Raw genomic sequence first — 20,585 nt, forward strand, 5'->3', positions numbered from 1 at the left:
GCACCGGGCCCAGATGAATTGCTGCTTAATCCTGTTGCAGCGACAAGGGATGAGCCTGGGAAGCTAATCAATAAAAACTATCCACTTCTGTAGAAATAAATGGTTTTAGGGTATGGACTTCTATGTGTTGGACCCTGAATACTTTTGCCTTTAATTGTGAGTTGTCCGTGACCCCACTCAGCGCTTGGGATATGGGGTCGGCGCGCCGCCCTGGCATTCGCTTCCTCCTCAGGAAAAAGCAGGGCCTCGAGTGGCCCGGCCTGGTTGAGGGCGGGCTCGGGAGCCTGTTTCCCCTCAGGGCTGAGCTCAGCTCGGCGCTCATTGGCTCAACAGAGGTAACTGACGGGTCCCGAGCCAATCAGTGCAAGGTAAGTGCTTCCTGTTTGGCCTTCAGACCTGCGCGTGTGCAGTGTTGAGCTGCTGCCGCTGGCCCAGACTGGATGGCGGGGTGCGAGCGTCTCGGGGGTCACTCCTCGCCAACCCTTCAGCCCAGGCCTTCATGAGTGTACCCTCAGTGGTTCTAATCCGAGCTCCGCGGCCCCGCGGGTGCCTGCAGCGGCAGGACCATCTGGTCCAACCTCTGCCTTGGTCCCACGCGCACTGGCGGTTTCGGGCCATTTCACGGACCTGGCCGCAGCGGCCCAGCGGAAGCCTGGGGACCGGTCCGATGGAGCTGGGACCAGAGAGGCAGCCGCGGCCAGGTGAGCGCTGCCCTGCGGCGCCGTGACGTCACCGCCCTCGCCGGCGATTGGCCCCGGGGAGGCTGCTGCAGCCAATGGCCGCCTTGCCCGGTGCGCGGCCCTTCCAATCTGGTCTCCCTGGCGGTCTCCTCTGGGCGCGCGACCTGTTCCGGAGGCGGCCACTCTGCGACCTGCCTGAGGGGGCAGGGGGCACAGGGTCAAGGTCAAGGTCAGAGGCCCCGTTGGGTTGGGAGTGGACACGGAAGGGATTAGGAGCCGGAGCTGGGGTTGCAGGAGAGACCCAAGCTCTGACTTCAGAGGCTTGAAAATTTCTGTGAAATTCTGACCAAGCCGAACGCACGTGCAGTGCGGGGAAGGTGGTGGTGTAGGAACCGCCAGATCGTGCGCCCGTCTCCCCACGTAATTGTCAGATCCTTGGGAGCAGGCAGCTGTCCTTGCTGGCCCAGAGTAAGAGCTCTCAATAAATGCTTGTGGGATGAACAAATGTCTAGATAAGGTCCAGTTGAAATTGTGTCTATATAGATTCTTGAAAACCAAAAGGATGTCCAGTGGTCATTTTTGGGGGTCAGTTCTAAGTACTGGATTTGATAGGCTGATACTGTGTGACCGTTATGGTATGTGCCCTCACCGAACCCTTTATTTGCATTTATTACAAACAACTGTGTGGGGTAGGGTCAAAAGCCCGCCTCACCCCTTTGTAAAACTGAAGAAATGGAATCGGACTCAGCTTGGCTAGGGACACGGGCACCGCTGGCTGCAGAGGCGAAGGAGCAGGACGCTGCCTCCCAGTGCCCTCCTACTGGCACTGTCTGGTGGGAAGACACTGCGGAGTCGGCGGGACTTGAGAGCAGCGCCCTGCCCCTCTCTGTATGACTCCGTAAGGGTTGCTTTCTCTGGGAAATCGCTGTGAAACGTGGCTCCCAAGTTTACATAGGATAAAGTGCCTGATGCTGGGAAGGTGGAGCTGGAGGAGCCCTCAGATCCGAGTCCAACGCGGGAAGGACAGGCCACTTAAATCCCTCGTGCCCACTTCGTGGCACACTGAGCTTGAGCGAAAAGGGAGGACAGGGAAGGTGCCCTACCCCAGATGGTTCAGCATCTTCATAAACCTGGTAGGACTTTAGCCAAGGCACCTGCTCGGAGTTTGTGGAGTGGACATCGTCTGCCTCCGTGTTAGGAGGATGGGATCTCCCCCGTTTTACAGATAAGGCAGTTGCAGCCCTTGGAAGGCCAGAGACTTCCAGTGTCCCGCCAGGGGTTATCTGCGAGGATCTACCCAGGTTCTAGCCCTAACCCTTGGCCCCACTGCCCACCCCAGCCAGGCGGCGGCCAACGGAGAGCACCCTCAGGACATGGCCGAGGAGCAGCCAGGGGCCTGGTTCGGCTTCGGCTTCTGCGGCTTCGGGCAGGCGCTGGGCTCCGGACGCGGGCGCCAAGTGCACAGCCCCGAGCCGCTGGGCGCGGGTGTGGACGTCTGCCGCGTGAGCGCGAGCTGGAGCTACACCGCCTTCGTGACCCGTGAGCGCCCCGCCCGCCTCCTCCCGCCGTTCTGCTCCCCCAGGGTAGCGCGCCCATTCTGGCTCCCAGTCCCATACTCTGGGGCGGGCCCCCATTCCTGCCCCTTCCCAGGAACACCCCTCACCCTCCATTCTGGCCACCGGGGCCCTGTCTAGAGACACGTCCCGATTCTAGTCCGCCGTCCTCGCCGCGTGTCCCATCCCCTCCCCAGCCGGCTCTTTCCGCCCGCACAGGTGGAGGCCACGTGGAGCTGTCGGGCTCTGCTAGCGGCGCAGCGGGCGACTGCCGGGACGCGTGGGCCTCGGAGGGGCTCCTCGTGGTGCTGCGCGCCGGGCCAGGGCCGGGGTCCGGGGCCTTACTGCAGGCCTGGACGCCCGGCTCGTTTCTCCGTGGGGAGCCCCTGTGGGCCCAGGACGTGGTGTCAGAGGCCGAGGGGGAAGACGAAGCTGGCTGTGGGGCCCAGACTGGGACGCTGCCCCTGCTGCCGGGCGCCCTCACCTACGTGAGCCCGCGGCCGCCCTTCTACCGGACTCTGGCCGCGGAGCTGCGAGCGCGCCGGCTGGAGCTGGGCGCTGAGCATGCCTTGCTGCTGGGCGGGGCCGGCCAGGTGTTCTCCTGGGGCGGGGGCAGGTGAGTTGGGGGGGTGGCCAGGTGAGCGCCCGCGGAGCCGGAGCCACCTGCTGACTAGGGTCTCCCTTGCTCAGACATGGACAGCTGGGCCACGGGACCCTGGAGGCAGAGCTGGAGCCAAGGATGTTGGAGGCCTTACAGGGCCTACCCGTGGCTGAGGTGGCCGCCGGTGGCTGGCATTCTGTGTGCGTGAGTGGTGAGTGACCTAGTGCTTCTCCAGACAAGCTCATGGTCTTGTCCAAACCTTCCTCCTCTTCCAGTTTTGGTGGGTAGCCTAGCCAGGCCTCCTTCCATACTCATTCCATGTCATTCCAGCCAGTCGTGACTCCTAAATGCCTCTCAAATTCGGCCCCTTGTGCCTCCACCATCACCCACTCACACCTGGATGGTTCCAGTTGTTTCCTGGGACTGTTCTCACTACCCCTCCTGTCCATCTGCCACCCCCCAGGGCTGTCTTTCTAAACTGCTCCCCAAGGGAGCATGAAGGGGTGGGGGTGGCTGAGCCAAGGACAACGGAGAAAGGCTGCAGTTGCCCAGGTGGCCATGATGTGTGCACAGAGCGGACACAGGGAGGCCACAGGGGGGTGGGGGGCTGACAGGGTGTGTGACCCTGTGGTGGTGCCACAGCTGGTGACCTAGGGCCAGAATGGGGAGTTTCACTGTGGATTGAGGCCACCACCCTGGCAGGTGCCCAGGGGCAGCTGCTTCCTGGGCCGATAGAGCCCGGGGAGGAGGGCAGGAAGGCGCCGCTGGGGATGATCTTTGTGTCCAGGGCTCTCAGTGTGGCTGCTACTTAGAGCAGCAGGGGGCTTAAACCACCACCAGTGTCTTCCCTCGCTCCCCACACGCTCATGTAATGGGCCTGGGCTGGCAGCCAGGCTGGAGCAACAGCCCTAAAACTAACAGGTCACTGACAACAGTAGCTGATCTTATAAAGTGCTAAATCTGTGCTGGTGTTTTATGTATTTCTCACCTTCCTTGTGGGAGGCAGGGAAGGTGAGAGCTTCAGTGAGAGGCCTGCAACAGGACCAGTGGTGGGCGGGTTGAAAAGGGGCACAGGCTGGCTCAGTGGTTTTTTAATTTTTTTGTAATTTTTAAATGTTTTTATTTTGCACCCTGGCTCAGTGGTTTTGAAAGGGACACAAATGGGGTACTATACATTTCTGAAATGTGGTGGGGGGTGGATTTAACAACAAAAGGAAAGAATGAAAATGGAAGGGTGACCTGAAGTCACGGAGGGGGAAGAGAACCTAAGAGGAGGAAGCCACAGGGCCTGAGGGCTGCACTCTGCCCGGGTGGGGCTGGCTGCAGTTGTCCCCAGCAGCCTGTGGAGGGTGGGGGAGTTTGGATGGATGGAGGCGTTTCACAGTCTGTTAATGTGTCCGCTCAATCTCTTTCAGAGACTGGAGATATCTATGTCTGGGGCTGGAATGAATCAGGACAGCTGGCCCTGCCCGCCAGGAGTTTGGCAGAGGACAGGAAGACAGCCACAGGGGAAGGTGCGTCAACTGTACTTCCTCAGCCTTCTCCCCAGGATGTGGCTGTCATTCCTGACTCCTGGCTGGATGCTGGCCTGAGAGCTACAGTGCTCAAAAGGAGTATGTGACATCTTGTCACCCCAGGATTCTGAGCTCCCTATAGGAGGGAGCATTGGAAAGGCTGATGCCAGTCTTGGCACTACACACCCCACAAGCCTGTCAGCTCCCAACACCTCTGTAGCACGCAGGGCTTGGGAGCGTGAGCTTTGGCCCTAGAGGACAGCACACTGCCTAGGGCCGTTGCAGTAGCGAGTGAATGTGTGAGTGCAGGTCGGCTCCATGCCCGGCCCGTCAGTGTCAGCCGCCACTGTTACAGTCATTGTCACGGCCACAGGACTGAAGGAAGATGGTGCTGAAGTGAAGAGAGCAACCGGAGGTGAGGAGGGAGCCCCTGCCCCCTTCATAGCCATCCAGCCCTTCCCGGCTCTGCTGGATCTGCCCCGGGGCTCAGATGCCGTCCAGGCCAGCTGCGGGTCCCGGCACACAGCTGTGGTGACACGTGAGTGGGGCCGGTGGGCTGGTTCAGGATGGAGCAGAAAGGCACTCCGCCCCTCCAGCTGTGGCCACAGAAGAGGGTGCGATCAACTTAGAAGCTATGTTTTGAGGTTTCTGTGCCGTACGCCGAGCAGCCGCCTCATTCGGTGAGCGAGCCCCACCCCCACGTGGCTCACCAGGGGCTCCCAGCCCGTCAGGCCCAGAAGATTCTTCCTTCTGGAGGGCGGCTGATGCTCTCCACCCTCTGTGCACAGGCACAGCCTCCTCCTCTGACGCCAGGGCCTGCCCGGTCCAGCGGCTGAGACTCCTGGACTCGGTAGCTGTGAGACACAGGCCAATCCGTTGACATACAGATAACCTTCTTTTTCAGTGCGGGTCCTTTGCCACCCCAAATGTGCTTAGACAGTTGTTAGAATATGTTGTTCTATGCCAAGCAAATCTCGTGGGGATTATATGGGTGGTGCCAAGCCAGGATAGCGAAGGCCTTGCCGAAGAGTGGTAGCGACAGCTAATACTGTCCTCTGCTTTCAGGAACGGGGGAGCTCTACACCTGGGGCTGGGGTAAGTAAAAGGATTGTTTTGTGACCCTTAAACGAAGGGGAGGAAAGACCAGAGAGTGCAGGGCGGGTGACAAAGCCACGAAGACTAATGGAAGCAGGAGCCTCCGCAGGTCACTGGGACTGAACAGCCACGTGCTCCCTCCCTGGGGTCGGAGAGATATAGGCACAGGCAGGAGAAGGTCCAAGACCAAACGGGAGAGATGTCGGGAGAGGGTGTTAGTACCACCCGTCTGTCTGTCTGAAAGAAGCACTTAGACAGCATTTACCAGCTGCTGCTACTCTGGCGCTGGGCAGAGGAAAAGATAAAATGGAAATCTCTGCTTTGAATGTCTTAGCTCAGGTAGCAGGGAGGCCTGGAAGAGCATCTTGCCTGGAGTGGCTGGTCGCTACTGGCCTCTTGGGGACCCGCAGGTTTGCCTAGCCCTGGAAGCTTTATGGCTCTGGGTCCCCTCGAGTCACAGAGCAGACACCAGTAGGGGGTGGGCAGGCATAGTGCCAGCACTTCACTTAACCGGCCAGGTTACTTCCTGGAGGGACCGGGCAGCAAGGGGCTTGTTTCACTCTAGGTAAATACGGACAGCTTGGCCACAAGGACGCTGCCAGCTTGGACCGGCCCTGCCTCGTGGAATACTTTGTAGATAAACAACTCCAAGTAAAGGCTGTCACCTGTGGGCCCTGGAACACCTACGTGTATGCTGTAGAGAAAGGGAAGCGCTAACTTGCTTGTACATGTATGTAAAACACCTGCCAACTCCCATGCAGGCCACGGAAAGCCACTGCCGGCTCCCCTCCCATCACAGTCCTCTCCCTTCACCTTACAGCAAGGTCCTTAACTGGTCTGCACTTCAGAAACGCCTGGAGACATGGAAAACTCTGATGCCCAGGGCCGGCATCTCAGACAATGAAATCAGACCCTCTGGGTGCCAGGCCTAGATACCTGTGGGTGTTAACGCGCCCCACCTCGCCTCAGGTGGTTTCCATGTGCAGCCAAGACTGGGAACCATTGTGCCTCTGTGTGCACCCTCACACAACGTAGTCTAGCCTGTTCTGCTTTTGAATGTTAGGTCAATGGAATCATTGTGTGTTCTTTTGCGTCATATTTTCCCTCAACATTGTATGATCTGTTGCGTCCTGGAGTTCATGCACTTTTGTGCTTAGGCTGTTCCACTGCGTGGTATACCTCAAGCTACATATTCTTTTGTTGATAGTTATTTTTATTGTTTCTAAATTTTGGTCATTACACATAACACTTTCATGAGCAAGTTGTGCACAAGTTCTGCAGACATTCAGAGTTGAATTGGTAAGTCAAGTCTACCTTTAACTTCGCTAGGTAACTATCATTCCTACTGGCAGTGCGGGGTTTAAGGTGGCTCAAGCATCAGGTGGATGTGTTAGGTAGATAGTTAGGTTCTCCAGCTCTTCTCGGGGCACAGGTGCCCTGCTTGGGTGCTGTCTCAAGCAATTGCTCCACCTGGGAAGGTAAGGACAGGCACTCGGTTTTGCTGTGGCCCCACCCTTAATCCTGTCCCAAGCAACTGCTACACCTGGGGAAGGAGGGCATGCTTTACCAATCTGAGAAGGCCCCAGCCCAGGCAGGATAGGATTTAGAAAGTGACCTGGAGTAACTAAGGGTCATTATTATGACATCAGCTTGAATCTGCATTGTGGTTCACCCCCCAAGGTGGGCTTTCAGAGAGGTAGCTTGTGTATATGTATATGCAGATGGAATTTTCAGGACACCTGGAATCATTTGGTAACATCCCACACCTCCCCAGAGCCTGCCCCCAGACTGGGCTAATAAAACAATTGAGAGCCCAGATAGCCTGGGTCGGTCAGTGAGTCGTTTTCTTGCTCTCCGTTTGTGGAGACAGCCCCGTTTTTTTCTACAATAAAGAGCTGCGTGAGTGAAACTGCTTCCTGCCTGGGGTTGCTCCGTCATACTGGCCCCGCTGGTGATTTTTCTGGACTTGACACTTTGGTGTGTCTGGTCCTTCACCTGCCAAGAGCACACCAAGAACCGAGGGCGAACTCCCACCTGACGTTCTCCGTGCCGGGACTCGGCTGCTCTGTTTAGGTAAGCCAGCTCGCCTTTTCCGTGAATACGCTGACTGGGATAACCCTGTCTAGGAGGTGCCTTCCTCATGGCCAGCCACCCAATCGCAGGTGACACTACTGCTACAAATGACGAGGTTGTTAGACCAACAGATATTGTCCTTATGCTCAAAAGAAACAAAATCTAGAGGCTTTAAGGTTTGAGGGGTCGTGCACAACCCCTCTTCCTACAAATCAGAGAGGGGATGTCCAGACTGGTACTTCAGCCACATGGCCCAGGTCGTTACCTGGGGACGCCCAGCTCTAACAGACCCCAGCTGGCAAGGTTTCCTCCCCCCGCCCTTTTGTCCCCCTCTTTTCCTTCTAGATAGGTGCACAAGGACCAAAAATCCCTTCTAACACCCTTTGGGGCACAATTCTTTCAAATTGGGATGAGTTTGATCCAGATACTCTGAAGATAAAATGTCCGATCTCCTGCGTGACCGCCTGGCCACAGTGCAGGCTGGATAGCGGAGGACAGTGGCCGCCACACGGGACTCTGTGTCAACCCACTGTCTTACAATTGCACCTTTTTTGCAAAAGCAAAGGGAAATGGGCTGAAATCCCGTATGTACAGGCTTTCCTCCTCGGTGGTGCGAGGGATGTTTGCAGTTAAGTAAGACGATGGTGTTGAGAGACCCTCCCCAGGTTCCCAGCTGTTCCCAGCTGCCCCCGTACTCAGGGAGGCCTGGGGGACCCACAGAGGGCGAGGCGGTGCTGTCTCTACCTCCACCAGGGGGAAGGCGGCTCCTACCCTTGGTGGAAGCAGTGGGGGAGTTTGGACCAGCCCTGGTCCACAAGCCCTTTAGTCTAGTAGAGTTAAATAAAACAGGATCTGGGGAGCTACACTGATCACCAGGGTAAATACGTAGGGACATGCCAGCATTTGTGTCTAGCCTGTGACTTGGCTTGGAAAGATGTCCATGTTATTCTAGCCAGACTTTAACTGAGAAATCCAGTTAAATCCAGAAATCCAGTGTCCTCTGTGTTAACAGAGACACAAAAGTTTGCCACTGGATTGATTACACCTTTCTGATCCTAGACATCCAGTGGGTGAAATGGTGTCCATGACTGACCCCGGGTGGAGTACTAGTTCCTCAGAAGAGAGGTGGGGGAGAGAACATTTTTTAGTATGTGTCCAGGTTGGCCGTAAGGCCACCAGGCAAAAGGCGGTCGGTTATTCCAAGGCCTCTGCCGTATCCCAGGGGCCCAAGGGAAAGCCACAGCCTTCCTGGCCTGGCTCCGGGAGGCAACAGAGAAGCACACCGCTCTCGGTCTGAAGTCCTATGATGGATGGGTGATAAGAAAAGTTCTTGACCCACGCAGCACCAGATATTAGGAGAAAGCCCTAGAAGCTTGCCCAGGACCCTGCCACCTCCCTGGACGACATGGTGGCTGCCGATAATTCTGTTTTCTATAACAAAACTTTTTTTTTTTATTGAGACAAAGTCTCACTCTGTTGCCCTGAGTAGAGTGCCATGGCATCAGCCTCGCTTACGGCAACCTCCAACTCCTGGGCTCAAGCGATCCTCCTGCCTCAGCCTCCCAAGTAGCTGGGACTACAGGCGTGCACCACAACACCCAGCTAATTTTTCTACTTTTAGTAGAGACGGGGTCTCACTCAGGCTGGTCTCGAACTCCTGACCTCAAGCAATCCTCCTGCCTTGGCCTCCCAGAGTGCTAGGATTATAGGTGTGAGCCACCATGACTAGTCTATAAGTGTTTGTTTTTCGGAGTGGGGTCAAACCACTTTATTGAGAGGAATTGGGGACAGGGAACAAAAAAGTGTATAGGACAATGAGATCCAACGTCTTTGGCCCAACCAGGACCTCCTAGACTTTGCAGGCGCAGAAAAGTTCTTAATGTAGTCAATTTTATCAATATTTTTCTTTATGGTTAGTTTATGTTTGTGTGTCTGATTTAGGAATTTTTTTCCCAACCTTAGGGCCTTTAAGTTACTCTTTTTTTTTTTTCTATCTTTTTTATTGTGGTAAAATATATTGAACATTTACCATTTTAACCATTTTTATGTAGTTCAGTGACATATATGTTCATACTGTTGTGCAATTGTCATCACTGTGTGTCTCTAGAACTTTTTCATAATTCCATACAGAAATTCTGTACACATTAAGCACTGAACTTGCCATTCCCCACGCCCCCAGCCACTGGTGATACCGTTCTACCTTCCGTCGCTCTGAATTTGACTACTCTGTGTACCTCATATAAGTGGAATCCTATAGTACTTGTCTTTTTATTACTGGCTTATTTCACTTAGCATAGTGTCACCAAGTTTCCACTATGATGTAGCATGCATCGGGATTTCCTTCCTTTTAAAGGCTGAATGATATTCCACTGCATGTACGTACCACACTGTTTATCCATCCATTGATGGACATGTGGGCTGTTCACGCCTTTTAGCTTTGTGAATAATGCTGCTAGGAACCGTTGGTGTATAGATATTTTTTTTGATTCCCTGCTTTGAGTTCTTCTGGGCATATACCCAGAGTGGCACTGCCCAATCATGAGGAAATTCTATTTTTAAATTTTGAGGAGCTGCCGTACTGTTTTCTATGGACTATCTTACCTTCCCAGCAGCCGTGCACAAGGGTTCCTGTTTCTTCACATCCACGGCAACACTTGTTTTGTTTTTTGATAACAGCTATCCTAGGGAGGTGAAGTGGTACTTCTTGTGGTTTTAATTTGCATTTCCCTAATGAATAGTGCTGTTGAGCATCTTTTCATGTGCTTTTTGGTCATTTATATATCATCGTTGGAGAAGTGTCTATTAAAGTCCTTTGCCCATTTTTTTTCACATTTATGTTTTTATTCAGGATAAGTGGTATTTCTGACCTAATAAGCTTAAATCTTAGCTTTAATTTACAAAAAGATGGCAGATTAAATTCCTGATGCCATATCGTGAACTCAACAGAGGCTAACTAACATACAACACAAAAAACAAACTTCAACTATTCCTACCCTAATCTTGAAAAATCATTTAAGATTAAAAGAAAAAACAAAAGACACCTACCCCCCCCACCCCCCCCCACCCCCCCCCCCCCCCCGCCAACAAAGTATATAGGAATAGTTTCCTAGGCCTGGCGCGGTGGCTCACGCCTGTAATCCTAGCACTCTGGAAGGCTGAGGTGGAAGGATCACTTGAGGTCAGGAGTGTGAGACCCCGTCTCTACTAAAACTAGAAAAAATTAGCCGGGCATGGTGGTGCATGCCTATAGTCCCAGCTACTCGGGAGGCTGAGGCAGGAGGGTCGCGCTTGAGCCCAGGAGTTTGAGGTTGCTGTGAGCTAGGCTGCTGCCATGGCACTCTAGTCCATGCGACAGAGTGAGACTCTGTTTTTAACAGTGCTGCTTTCAGAGTCACTTAACTGAAACACTGCAGAATAATTCAAACTGGATCTCTTACATTTAAATCTGACCTTCTTACTGAAAATCAAAGTCCTAAACTAACGTGAAAAAAAGATGTTAAGAAAAATTCTCAAACTGAAAAAAATAAAAGCTCTCAATTTTTAAATCTTTGACTTTTTTTGTTGTTGTTGAGACAGTCTCACCTGGGTTTGAGTGATCCTCCCTGCCTTTGTTGAAAAGACTGTTCTTTTCTCACTGAACGGTCTGGACACCCTTGTTGAAAATCATCTGATCATTGGCTGAGTGTGGTGGCTAAGGCCTGTAATCCTAGCACTTTGGGAGGCTGAGGCAGGAGGATCACTTGAGCCCAGGAGTTTGAGGTTGCTGTGAGTTATGAAGACACCACTGTGCTCTAGCTGGGGCAACAGAGCAAGACCCTGTCTCAAAAAAATAATAATCTGATCATACATGTGAATGTTTACTGTTTATTTCTGGGCTCTCTGTTCTATCCCATTGGTCTATATTCTAGAATCACACTGTTTTGATTACCGTAGATTTGTAGTCAATTTTGAAATCAGGAAGTGTGAGTCCTGCAACATTGCTGTTTTTTTCCCCCAAGATTGTTTTTGTTATTTGGGATCCTTTGAGATTCCATATGAATTTTAGGATGAGTTTTTATATTTCTGTGAAAAGGTATCATTAGGATTTTGTAGGGCTTACACTGAATCTGTAGATCGCTTTGGGTAGTATTGACTCTTCCCCCGCCACCCCGCCCTTCCCCCTGTATTAATTCTGAGCATTATTAAGTCTTTTAACCCATGAGCATAGGATATCTTCCATTTATTCATGTGTTCTCCAATTTATTCAGCAATGTTTTGTAGTTTTCAGCGCACAAATATTTCATCTCGGTTAATTCCTAGGTATTGTATTCACTTAGATGCTATTATAAATGGAGTCGTGTTCCTAATTTCCTTTTAAGATTGCTCATTGTTTTTGAAGAGAAACAAACCTGATTTCTGTGTGTTGACTTTTGTATCCTGTTACTTTGCTGAATTCAATTATTCTAATATTCTTTGGGGGGTTTTTTGGGCAGAATCTTAGGGTTTTTACATATCAGATCATGTTATCTTCAAATAAAGATAATTTTAGTTCTTCCTTTCCAATTTGAAAGTTTTCTATTTCTTCTTGCTTGATTGATTAGGCTAGAACATTAAAACTACAGTAAATAGAAGTGTTAAAATCAGACATTCTGCAGAAAGGGGAACACCTTGTGCACACTGTTGGTGGGAATGGAAAGTAGCACAGCCAGTGTGGAAAACAGTGTGGAGGTTCCTCAAAAAACTAAAAATAGAACCACCTTATGATCCAGCAATCCCACTGCTGGGTTTATATCCAAAAGCAAGGAAATCAGTATATCAAAAGAGATATCTGCCCTCCCATGTTTATTGAAGCACTATTCACAACAGCCAAGGTATGGAATCAACCTAAGTGTTCATCAATGGATGGATGGACAAAGAAAGTGTGGTATAAATATACAATGAAATGTTATTCAGCCATAAAAAATGAATTATTGTCACTTGTAGCAACATGGATGGAACTGGAGGTCATTATATGAAGTGTGAAATAAGCCAGGCACAGAAAGACTAACATGGTATGTTCTCACTCATATGTGGGAGCTAAAAATAAGTGGATCTCATGGAGGCAGAGGGTTAGAATGGTGGTTACCAGAGCCTGGGAATGGAAGGGGGAGGTGGTGATGAAAAGAAATTGGTTAATGGGTACAAAAATAGTTAAATAGAAGGAATAAGTTCTAGTATTCAGTGGTATGGTAGGGAAATTGTCAAAAATAATTTAGTGTATATTTCAAAATAGCCAGAAAAGAAATGTTCCCAACACAAAAGATAAATGTTTGAGGTTATGGATATCTCAATTACCTACATTTAATCATTAACACATTGTGTAAATGTATCAAAATGTCACAGGTACAACTATGATATATCAATTAAAAAAAAAGAAAGGCATCTTTGCCTTCCTCCAGATATTAGAGAAAAAGCTTTCAGTTTTCTTTTGTTTTGTTTTGTTTTTTTGAGACATAGGCTTGCTCTGTTGCCCGGGCTAGAGTGCCGTGGCGTCAACCTCACAGCAACCTCAAACTCCTGGGCTTAAGCGATCCTTCTGCCTCAGCCTCCCGAGTAGCTGGGACTACAGGCATGCGCCACCATGCCTGCCTAATTTTTTTCTATATATATTTTTAGCTATCCAGATCATTTCTTTCTATTTTTAGTAGAGACGGGGCTCTTGCTCTTGCTCAGGCTGGTCTCAACTCCTGACCTCGAGCGATCCTCCCGCCTCGGCCTCCCAGAGTGCTAGGATTACAGGTGTGAGCCACCGCACCTGGCCTTTTTTTTTTTTTTTTAATTTAAAATTCTATTTTTTAAAAAAGAAATTACTTTTCCTTTTTTTAAATTTTTTTCTTTTACTTTTAATTTTTTAAACAAATATTTTATTTCTTTTTTTCCCTCCTCCAATCTGAAGGAAGCTTTCAGTCTTTTATCATGATGATGTTTGCTGTGGATTTTTAGTATATGATGTTATTATGTTGAGGTAGTTTCCTTCTGTTCCTAGCTTGTTGAACGTTTTTTTCCTCAAGTGTTCCTCAATTTTGTCAAATGCTTTTTCACTATCGATTGAGATGATATGTTTTTTTCTTCATTCTATTAATGTGGCATATAATTTTGATTGATTTTTGTTGAATCATCTTTCCATTCTAGGAACATATCCCACTTGGTCATGGTATATATAATCTTTTTAATATGATGCTGAATTTGGTTTGCTGGTATTTTGTTGAAGATTTTGGGTCAGTGTTCCTAAGGGCTATTGGTCTGTAGTTTTCTTGTAGTGTCTTTGTCTGGCTTTGTTATTAGAGTAATGCTGGCTTCATAGAACGAGTTAGGAAGTGTTCCCTATTCAATATTTCGGAAGAACTTGAGAAGAATTGCTTTTAGTTTTTCATTAAATATTGGTAGAATTTACCATTGAGCCATCAGGTTCGGTTTCTTTGTCAGGAGATTTAAAAAAAAACATCTTTATTAAGGTGTATTGATATCCAAAAAACTGCATGTATTTAATGGATACAATTTGATGAGTGTCAGGAGATATTTGATTACTTATTCAATATCCTTACTGATTCTAGGTCTATTCAGATTTTGTATTTCCTCATGATTCAGTATGGTAGGTTTTGTGTTTCTAGAAATTTGTTCATTTTATCTACATTATTGGCATATTGTTATTTATAATCTCTCTCTCTCTTTTTTTTTTTTTTTTGAGGCAGAGTCCTGCTCTGTCACCCTGGCTAGAGTGCCGTGGCATCAGCCTAGCTCACAGCAACCTCAAACTCCTGGGCTCAAGCGATGCTCCTGCCTCAGCCTCCCACGTAGCTGAGACTACAGGCATACGCCACCATGCCCAGCTAATTTATATATATATATTTTATTTTTTAGCTGTCTATATAATTTCTTTCTATTTTTAGAAGAGACAGATATAATATTCCTTTTATTTCTATCAAATCAATAGTAATTTCCTCACTTTCATTTCTGATTTTAATGATTTTTCTCTCATTTTTCTTGTGTAGCTAAAGGTTTGTCAATTTTGTTACTTTTTGAAGAACCAACTTTTGGTTTTATTGATTTTTTTCTCTATTGTCTGGTTTTCCCTTATGTATCTCTGCTCTAATCTTTATTATTTCCTTCCTTTCACTAGCTTTGGGTTTAGTTTGTTTTTTTCTAGGTCCTTTAGTTGTGAAGTTAGGATGTTGATTTGAGATCTTTCTTCTTTAGTGTGTTTACAGCTATAAATGTATCCCTAAATATTGCTTTAGCTACATCACATAAGGTTTGGCATGGTGTTCCCGTTTTTATTTATTTGTAAGTATCTTCTAATTACCCTTATGATTTATTCATTGATCCACTGGTTGTTTAAGAGCCTGTTGTTTAATTTTCACAAATTTGCGGATTGTATGATTTTCCTTCTGTTATTGATTTCTAACCTTATGCCACTGTATTCAGAGAATACACTTGGAATAACATCTATCTTTTAAAATCTATTGAGGCCAGGTGTGGTGGCTCATGTTTGTAATCCCAGCACTCTGGGAGGCCAAGGTGGGAGGATCACTTGAGTTCAGGAGTTCAAGACCAGCCTGAGCAACAGCCAGACCCTGTCTCTACTGAAAATAGAAAAAATTAGCCAGGCATGGTGGTGCACACCTGTAGTCTCAGCTACTCAGGAGGCTGAGGCAGGAGGATCACTTGAGCCCAGGAGTTTGAGGTTGTGAGGATCACTTGAGCCCAGGAGTTTGAGGTTGCTGTGAGCTAGGCTGACACCATGACACTCTAGCCCGGGTAACAGAGCAAGACTTTGTCTCAAAAAAGAAAAAAAAAATCGATTGAGATTTGTGTCTAAACATATGGTCTATCCTGGAGAATGTCCCATGTGTACTTGAGAAGAAATTGTATTTGATTGTTGTTGGGTAGACTGTTCTGTGTATGTCTATTAGACATATGTAGGTTTATTGTGTTTTTCAAGTCCTCTATTTCCATACTTCTTCTGTCTGGTTATTTTATCTATTATTGAGAATAGGGTATCAAAGTCTCCAACTATTATTATCATAGAACTGTTTCTCCCTTCAATTCTGTCGATTTTTGTTTTGTATATTTTGATGGTCTGTTATTAGGTATATAATTCTTGTATCTGTTATTGTTATATCTTGTTTTATTGAACTTTTTATAAATGTTATCCTTTCTCTTGTAATCTTCTTTGATTTAGGCTATTTTGTCTGATATTAGCATAGCCACCCTTGCTCTCTTTTATTATTTGTACGGAATACCTTTTTTCATCCTTTCACTATCAATCTATTTGTGTCTTTGGATTGAAAGTGAGTCTCTTAGATACCATATGGTTGGATTGTTTTAAAAAATCCATGCTGCCAATCTTGTCTTTTGATTGAAGAATTTAATGCATTTATATTTAAACTAATTACTGATAAGGAGAGATTTTTGCCATTTTGTAGTTTTTTTCTATATGCCTTATAGATTTTTTTATCCCTCATCCCCTGTATTACTGTATTCTTCTGTGTTCAGTTGATTTTTTGTAGTGAAATACTTTAATTCTCTTTTCGTCTCCTTTTATATACTATAGCTACTTTGTGGTGACCAATGGGATTACATTTAACATCCTAAAGTTACAATACTCTGATTTTAATTTATACCAGCAGTTTAACTTCAATAGCATACAAAAACTTTGTTCTTTATTTTTATTTTTTGAGAGTCTTGCTCCATTGCACATGCTAGAGTGCCGTGGCGTCAGCCTAGCTCACAGCAACCTCAAACTCCTGGGCTCAAGCGATCCTCCTACCCCAGACTCCCAAGTCGCTGGGACTACAGGCCTATGCCGCCACTCCCGGCTAATTTTTTTTTTCCTATTTTTAGTTGCCTGGCCAATTTTTCTATTTTTAGTAGAGACAGGGTCTTGCTGAGTCTGGTCTCTATCTCCTGACCTCAAGCAATCCTCCTGCCTCTTGCCTCCCAGAGTGCTAGGATTATAGGCATAAGCCACGACACCCGGCCCAAAAACTTTGCTTTTGTAAAGTTCCATCCCCCCACCGTTTCAGTTACTGAGGTCACAAATTACATCTTTCTACGTTGTGTGCCCAAACGCAGTCTAATAATTGTTTTTTAACGTATTTGTCTGTAAATCATGTAGACAATGGAGTTCCAAACCGAAGTTACAGTAATACTAGCTTGTCTAATTGTCCACGTGTTTACTTTTACCTGAGATTTTTATTTCTTCATATTGCCTCAAGCCACTGTCTAGCATCCTTTCATTGCAACCTGAAGGATTCCTTTGGGTATTTCTTGCAGGCCCGGTCTAGTGGTAATGAACTCCTTCAGCTTTTGTTTATCTGGGGATATCTTAATTTCTCCCTCATTTTTCATGTAGTTTTGCCAGGTATGAGATTCTTGGTGGCCAGTTTTCTTACAGTACTTTGAGTATATCCACCAGTTTTTGGTCTGCAATGTTTCTGATGAGAAATCCACCAGTAATACTATTGATAATCCTATTGATGATCGCTTGTATGGGACGAATCACTTCTCTCTTGCTGCTTTAAAGATTTCCTTGTCTTTGGCCTTCAATAATTTGATTGTAATATGTGGGACTCTGAGTCTACTTTGAGTTCATTGAATTTCTTGAATGTTTGTATTCATTTCTTTCATCAAATCAATCTCTCTGCCCCTTTCTCTCTTCTCCTGGAACTCCAGCTTTTTAAAATCGTTGTTGGCTAGGCGTGGTAGCTCATGCCTATAATCCTAGCACTCTGGGAGGCCGAGGCGGGTGGATTGTTTGAGCTCAGGAGTTGGAGACCAGCCTGAGCAAGAGCGAGATCCTGTCTCTACTAAAAAAAAAAAAAAAAAAAAAAATAGAAATTAGCTGGACAACTAAAAATATACGTAGAAAAAATTAGCCAGGCATGGTGGTATGTTCCTGTAGTCCCAGCTACTCAGGAGACTGAGGCAGAAGGATCCCTTGAGCCCAGGAGTTTGAGGTTGCTGTGAGCTGGGCTGATGCCACAGCACTCTAGCCGGGGCAACAGAGTGAGACTCTGTCTCACAATAAAAAAAATGCTGTCTCAAAAACAAAATAAAATAAAACTATTGTTGTTGTAGGGTGTCTATGTGGGGAATCAGCTTGAGGTATAAACTTCAGGTCTCTTGTTTTTTTGTTTTTTTTTTTTTCCCTAAGCTGGTGCCTTTCCCTGTGCATGTACAGTAACATTCTAAATTCAACTGTATATGCATTTGCTTGTAAATGTCCTACTCTTTCAATGGCTGGCTTGCAGGAAGGGAAAAAGGCCAAGGGGGGGGGGGAACAATACAAAACCAGGCAGTAGCCCTTTAAACCCACATAAGCTGCTTCAGCCAGCGCAGCAGGGTTACTCCATGGTTGGGTGGAGCGCAGTAGGAGGGCACGACTCTCTGTCTACACCTCTGTCAGAAGCAACAACCAGTGATCGGAACAGAGACCTGATGCTCAGAGGACAAGGCCTTTACTGCCTGCCCTGCCTCCTGGAAGACCTGTGCGAGCTGTTCCAGGAATGCTTGCATGGCGGCCTGCCTCAGGGCGTGAGGTGGGGTGTGAGCAGCCCCTATGCATGAAGGGTTGAAATTGACCAAAATTAATTGTAATTTACCAGCTGAGCTTCCCCCTGGAAGCTGCAAGCCTTTGAATAGACTTTAGAGTCCAAAATAGTTGCAACAGACAGATTCTGCCGGTATAGTTATTGTCTAGGTGGGGAGATGGATTCCTGGTTGGTTCTATAGATGTTTGGGGACTTTATTTGTGATTTACGTTGGAAATATTTCCTCCTGGTTTGTCAGTTGTCGTTTGACTTTATGTTTTTCTATGCAAAATATTTTTTTAAAAAATTTGTCCAAATTTATCAGTCTTTTATTTCATGTAGATTTTGAGTTATAGTTAGGTCTTTCACTATACCACAGTATAGAGGAATTAAACCATGTTTTCTTCTGCTACTTGTGTCATTTCATTTTTCACATTTAAATCCCTGATACATTTGGAGCTTATTCTATATATGGTTTTACATATAAGTATCATTTGTATTTTTCTGAGTGACTAACCAGTATTCCCAGAACCCAGTGATTTGAGATGCTACTGTTGTGACAACATTCCATATATATTTGAGTCTATTTCTGGACCTTCTACTCTTATTTTTTATTTTTGAGAGTCTTGCTGTCATCTGGGCTAGAGTGCCATGGCGTCAGCCTAGCTCACAGCAACCTCAAACTCCTGGGCTTAAGCAATCCTTCTGCCTCAGCCTCCCGAGTAGCTGGAACTATAGTCATGTGCTACCATGCCCGACTAAGTTTTTCTATTTTTAGTAGAGACGGGGTCTCACTCTTGCTAAGGCTGGCCTTGAACTCCTGAGCTCAAATGATCCTCCAGACTCAGCCTCCCAGAGTGCTAGGATTACAGGTGTGAGCCACTGCACCCGGCCTCATTCCTAATATTCTTAATCTACGTCATCTTTCTTTTTCTCCTTATCAGTCTGGCCAGAAGTTTGCTAATTTTATTTATTTTTCAAAGAACCAGCTTTGATTTCATTAATTTCCTCTATTAGTTTTCTTTTCAATTTCATTGCTTTCTGCTGTTTGTCAAGTTATTTTGTGCTTCCTTTTCTAGTTTCTTAATGTGAAAACTTATTGACAATTTTGTAGCATAAGCACTTAATACTATAATTTTTCCTCTAACCATTGCTTTAGCTGGATCCCTCAAATTTTGATATGTTGTATTTTCATTTTTGTTCTGTTCAAAATATTTTCTAACTTCCTTGAGCCTTTTCTTTCACTTATTATTCAGAAGAGTGTTTTCTAATTTCCGAGTGCAGTCAGCCCTCTGTATCTGCAGCTTCTGCATCTGGATCTACCGACAGTAGGTTGAAAATATTTGAGGGGAAAAAAATTAATACAAATAAACACAGTGTAACAGCTATGTAGGATTTACATTGCATTAGGTATTGTAAGAAATCTAGAGATGATTAAAGTATACGAGAGGGTGTGTGTAGGCTGTGTGCAAAAACTACCTCATTTTAAATAAGGGACTTGAGCTTCGTAAGATTTTGGTAACTGGAGGTCCTGGAACCGATCCTCCCCATGGATGTTGAAGGGACAACTGTATTTGGATATTTTCTAAGAATTTTTGTTATTAATTTATAATTGAATCCAATTACGGCTAGAGAACACATTTTGATGATTTCAGTTTTTTAAAAGTTACTTACGATTTGTTTTGTGACCCAGGATCTGATCTGCTTTTGCGAACGTTCTCTGTGCGCTTGTGATGGTTGGCGGTTCTGCAGGTAGGTCCAGCTACCCACGGTGGGATTCAGTTCTTCTACAGTCCAGACTGGTTTTTCGCCTAGTTGTTCTAATCAGTTGCTGGGAGAGGAGCGTTATGTCTTCAACTCTAATTGTGGATTTTTCCACTTCTCAGTTCTATCAGATTTTGCTTTGTGTATTTTAGAGCTGTTTTTAGGTGCATTAACATGTAGAAATGGGGATGGAACTGAAAATGGCGGAGTAGGGAACTCCGGGGCACTGTCTCATCACAAATGCAACTGAGCTGGCAAAAATCGGTCAGAATCAACTATTACAGAACTCTAGAAATCTAGTGAAATTTATAACTAGGGGAAGGCTTCAAGGGAGCAGATGCTGCTTTGTGGCAAAAGAGCGCTATTTTCTTTAAATTGCTTGCTGACCACCCCCCACCCCGGCCCAGATTGTGGGGTGGAGCTTTGAGGACAATAGCTGGCACCTGTGGTATAGTTAACCAGTGCCAGGGGAGCAACGTGGTCCTTGTGCAAAGAATCGTGGCTGTGGGCTTTGACCGATCTGGTGGCTCCATGAAGGACTGGCACAAGGCCTTACCTCTATTTTGTTATGGAGGGTTCCCAGAGCCTAGTGGCTTTCTCTGAGTGTAGACATGCCAAAAAGCCTAGAAAGAAAGAGGTCAGTAAGGAGATACATTGGGGTGGGAGGGGGGAGTGCTTTATAAGCTCTCCTGTTTGCTGGGGGAGTGAAAAGACCAGGACACAAGCCCAGGGCTAGACAAGTACTCGGGAAAGGC

General features: G+C 47.0%; 1 protein-coding gene across 3 annotated transcripts; it reads left to right on the forward strand.

The window, feature by feature from the left end:
- The first annotated feature begins 394 nt into the window (after nt 1–394).
- On the forward strand, nt 395–7,444 carry RCCD1 (RCC1 domain containing 1). 3 transcript variants are annotated; one of them, XM_045561673.1, is made up of 9 exons: nt 395–701; nt 2,020–2,219; nt 2,453–2,849; nt 2,924–3,045; nt 4,250–4,348; nt 4,722–4,886; nt 5,414–5,443; nt 6,009–6,173; nt 6,264–7,444. In XM_045561673.1, the coding sequence occupies exons 2-8, from the start codon at nt 2,054–2,056 to the stop codon at nt 6,158–6,160; spliced, it is 1,131 nt and encodes a 376-aa protein (XP_045417629.1). In that variant the 5' UTR covers nt 395–701; nt 2,020–2,053; the 3' UTR covers nt 6,161–6,173; nt 6,264–7,444. The 3 variants fall into 3 exon arrangements, with proteins under 3 accessions (XP_045417629.1, XP_045417628.1, XP_045417630.1); XM_045561672.1 differs by having other exon boundaries at nt 6,009–7,443; XM_045561674.1 differs by having other exon boundaries at nt 4,722–4,763; nt 6,009–7,443.
- The last annotated feature ends 13,141 nt before the right edge of the window (nt 7,445–20,585 follow it).

This window comes from Lemur catta, chromosome 9 (assembly GCF_020740605.2).
Source record: "Lemur catta isolate mLemCat1 chromosome 9, mLemCat1.pri, whole genome shotgun sequence".
Taxonomy (NCBI): domain Eukaryota; kingdom Metazoa; phylum Chordata; class Mammalia; order Primates; family Lemuridae; genus Lemur; species Lemur catta.

Coding starts and splice junctions, on each gene's coding strand:
- RCCD1 (XM_045561673.1), top strand. CDS start 2,054: ATGGCCGAGGAGCAGCCAGGGGCCTGGTTCGGCTTCGGCTTCTGCGGC. Junction 2,850..2,923: donor TTCTCCTGGGGCGGGGGCAG/GTGAGTTGGGGG, acceptor TCCCTTGCTCAG/ACATGGACAGCTGGGCCACG. Junction 3,046..4,249: donor GCATTCTGTGTGCGTGAGTG/GTGAGTGACCTA, acceptor AATCTCTTTCAG/AGACTGGAGATATCTATGTC.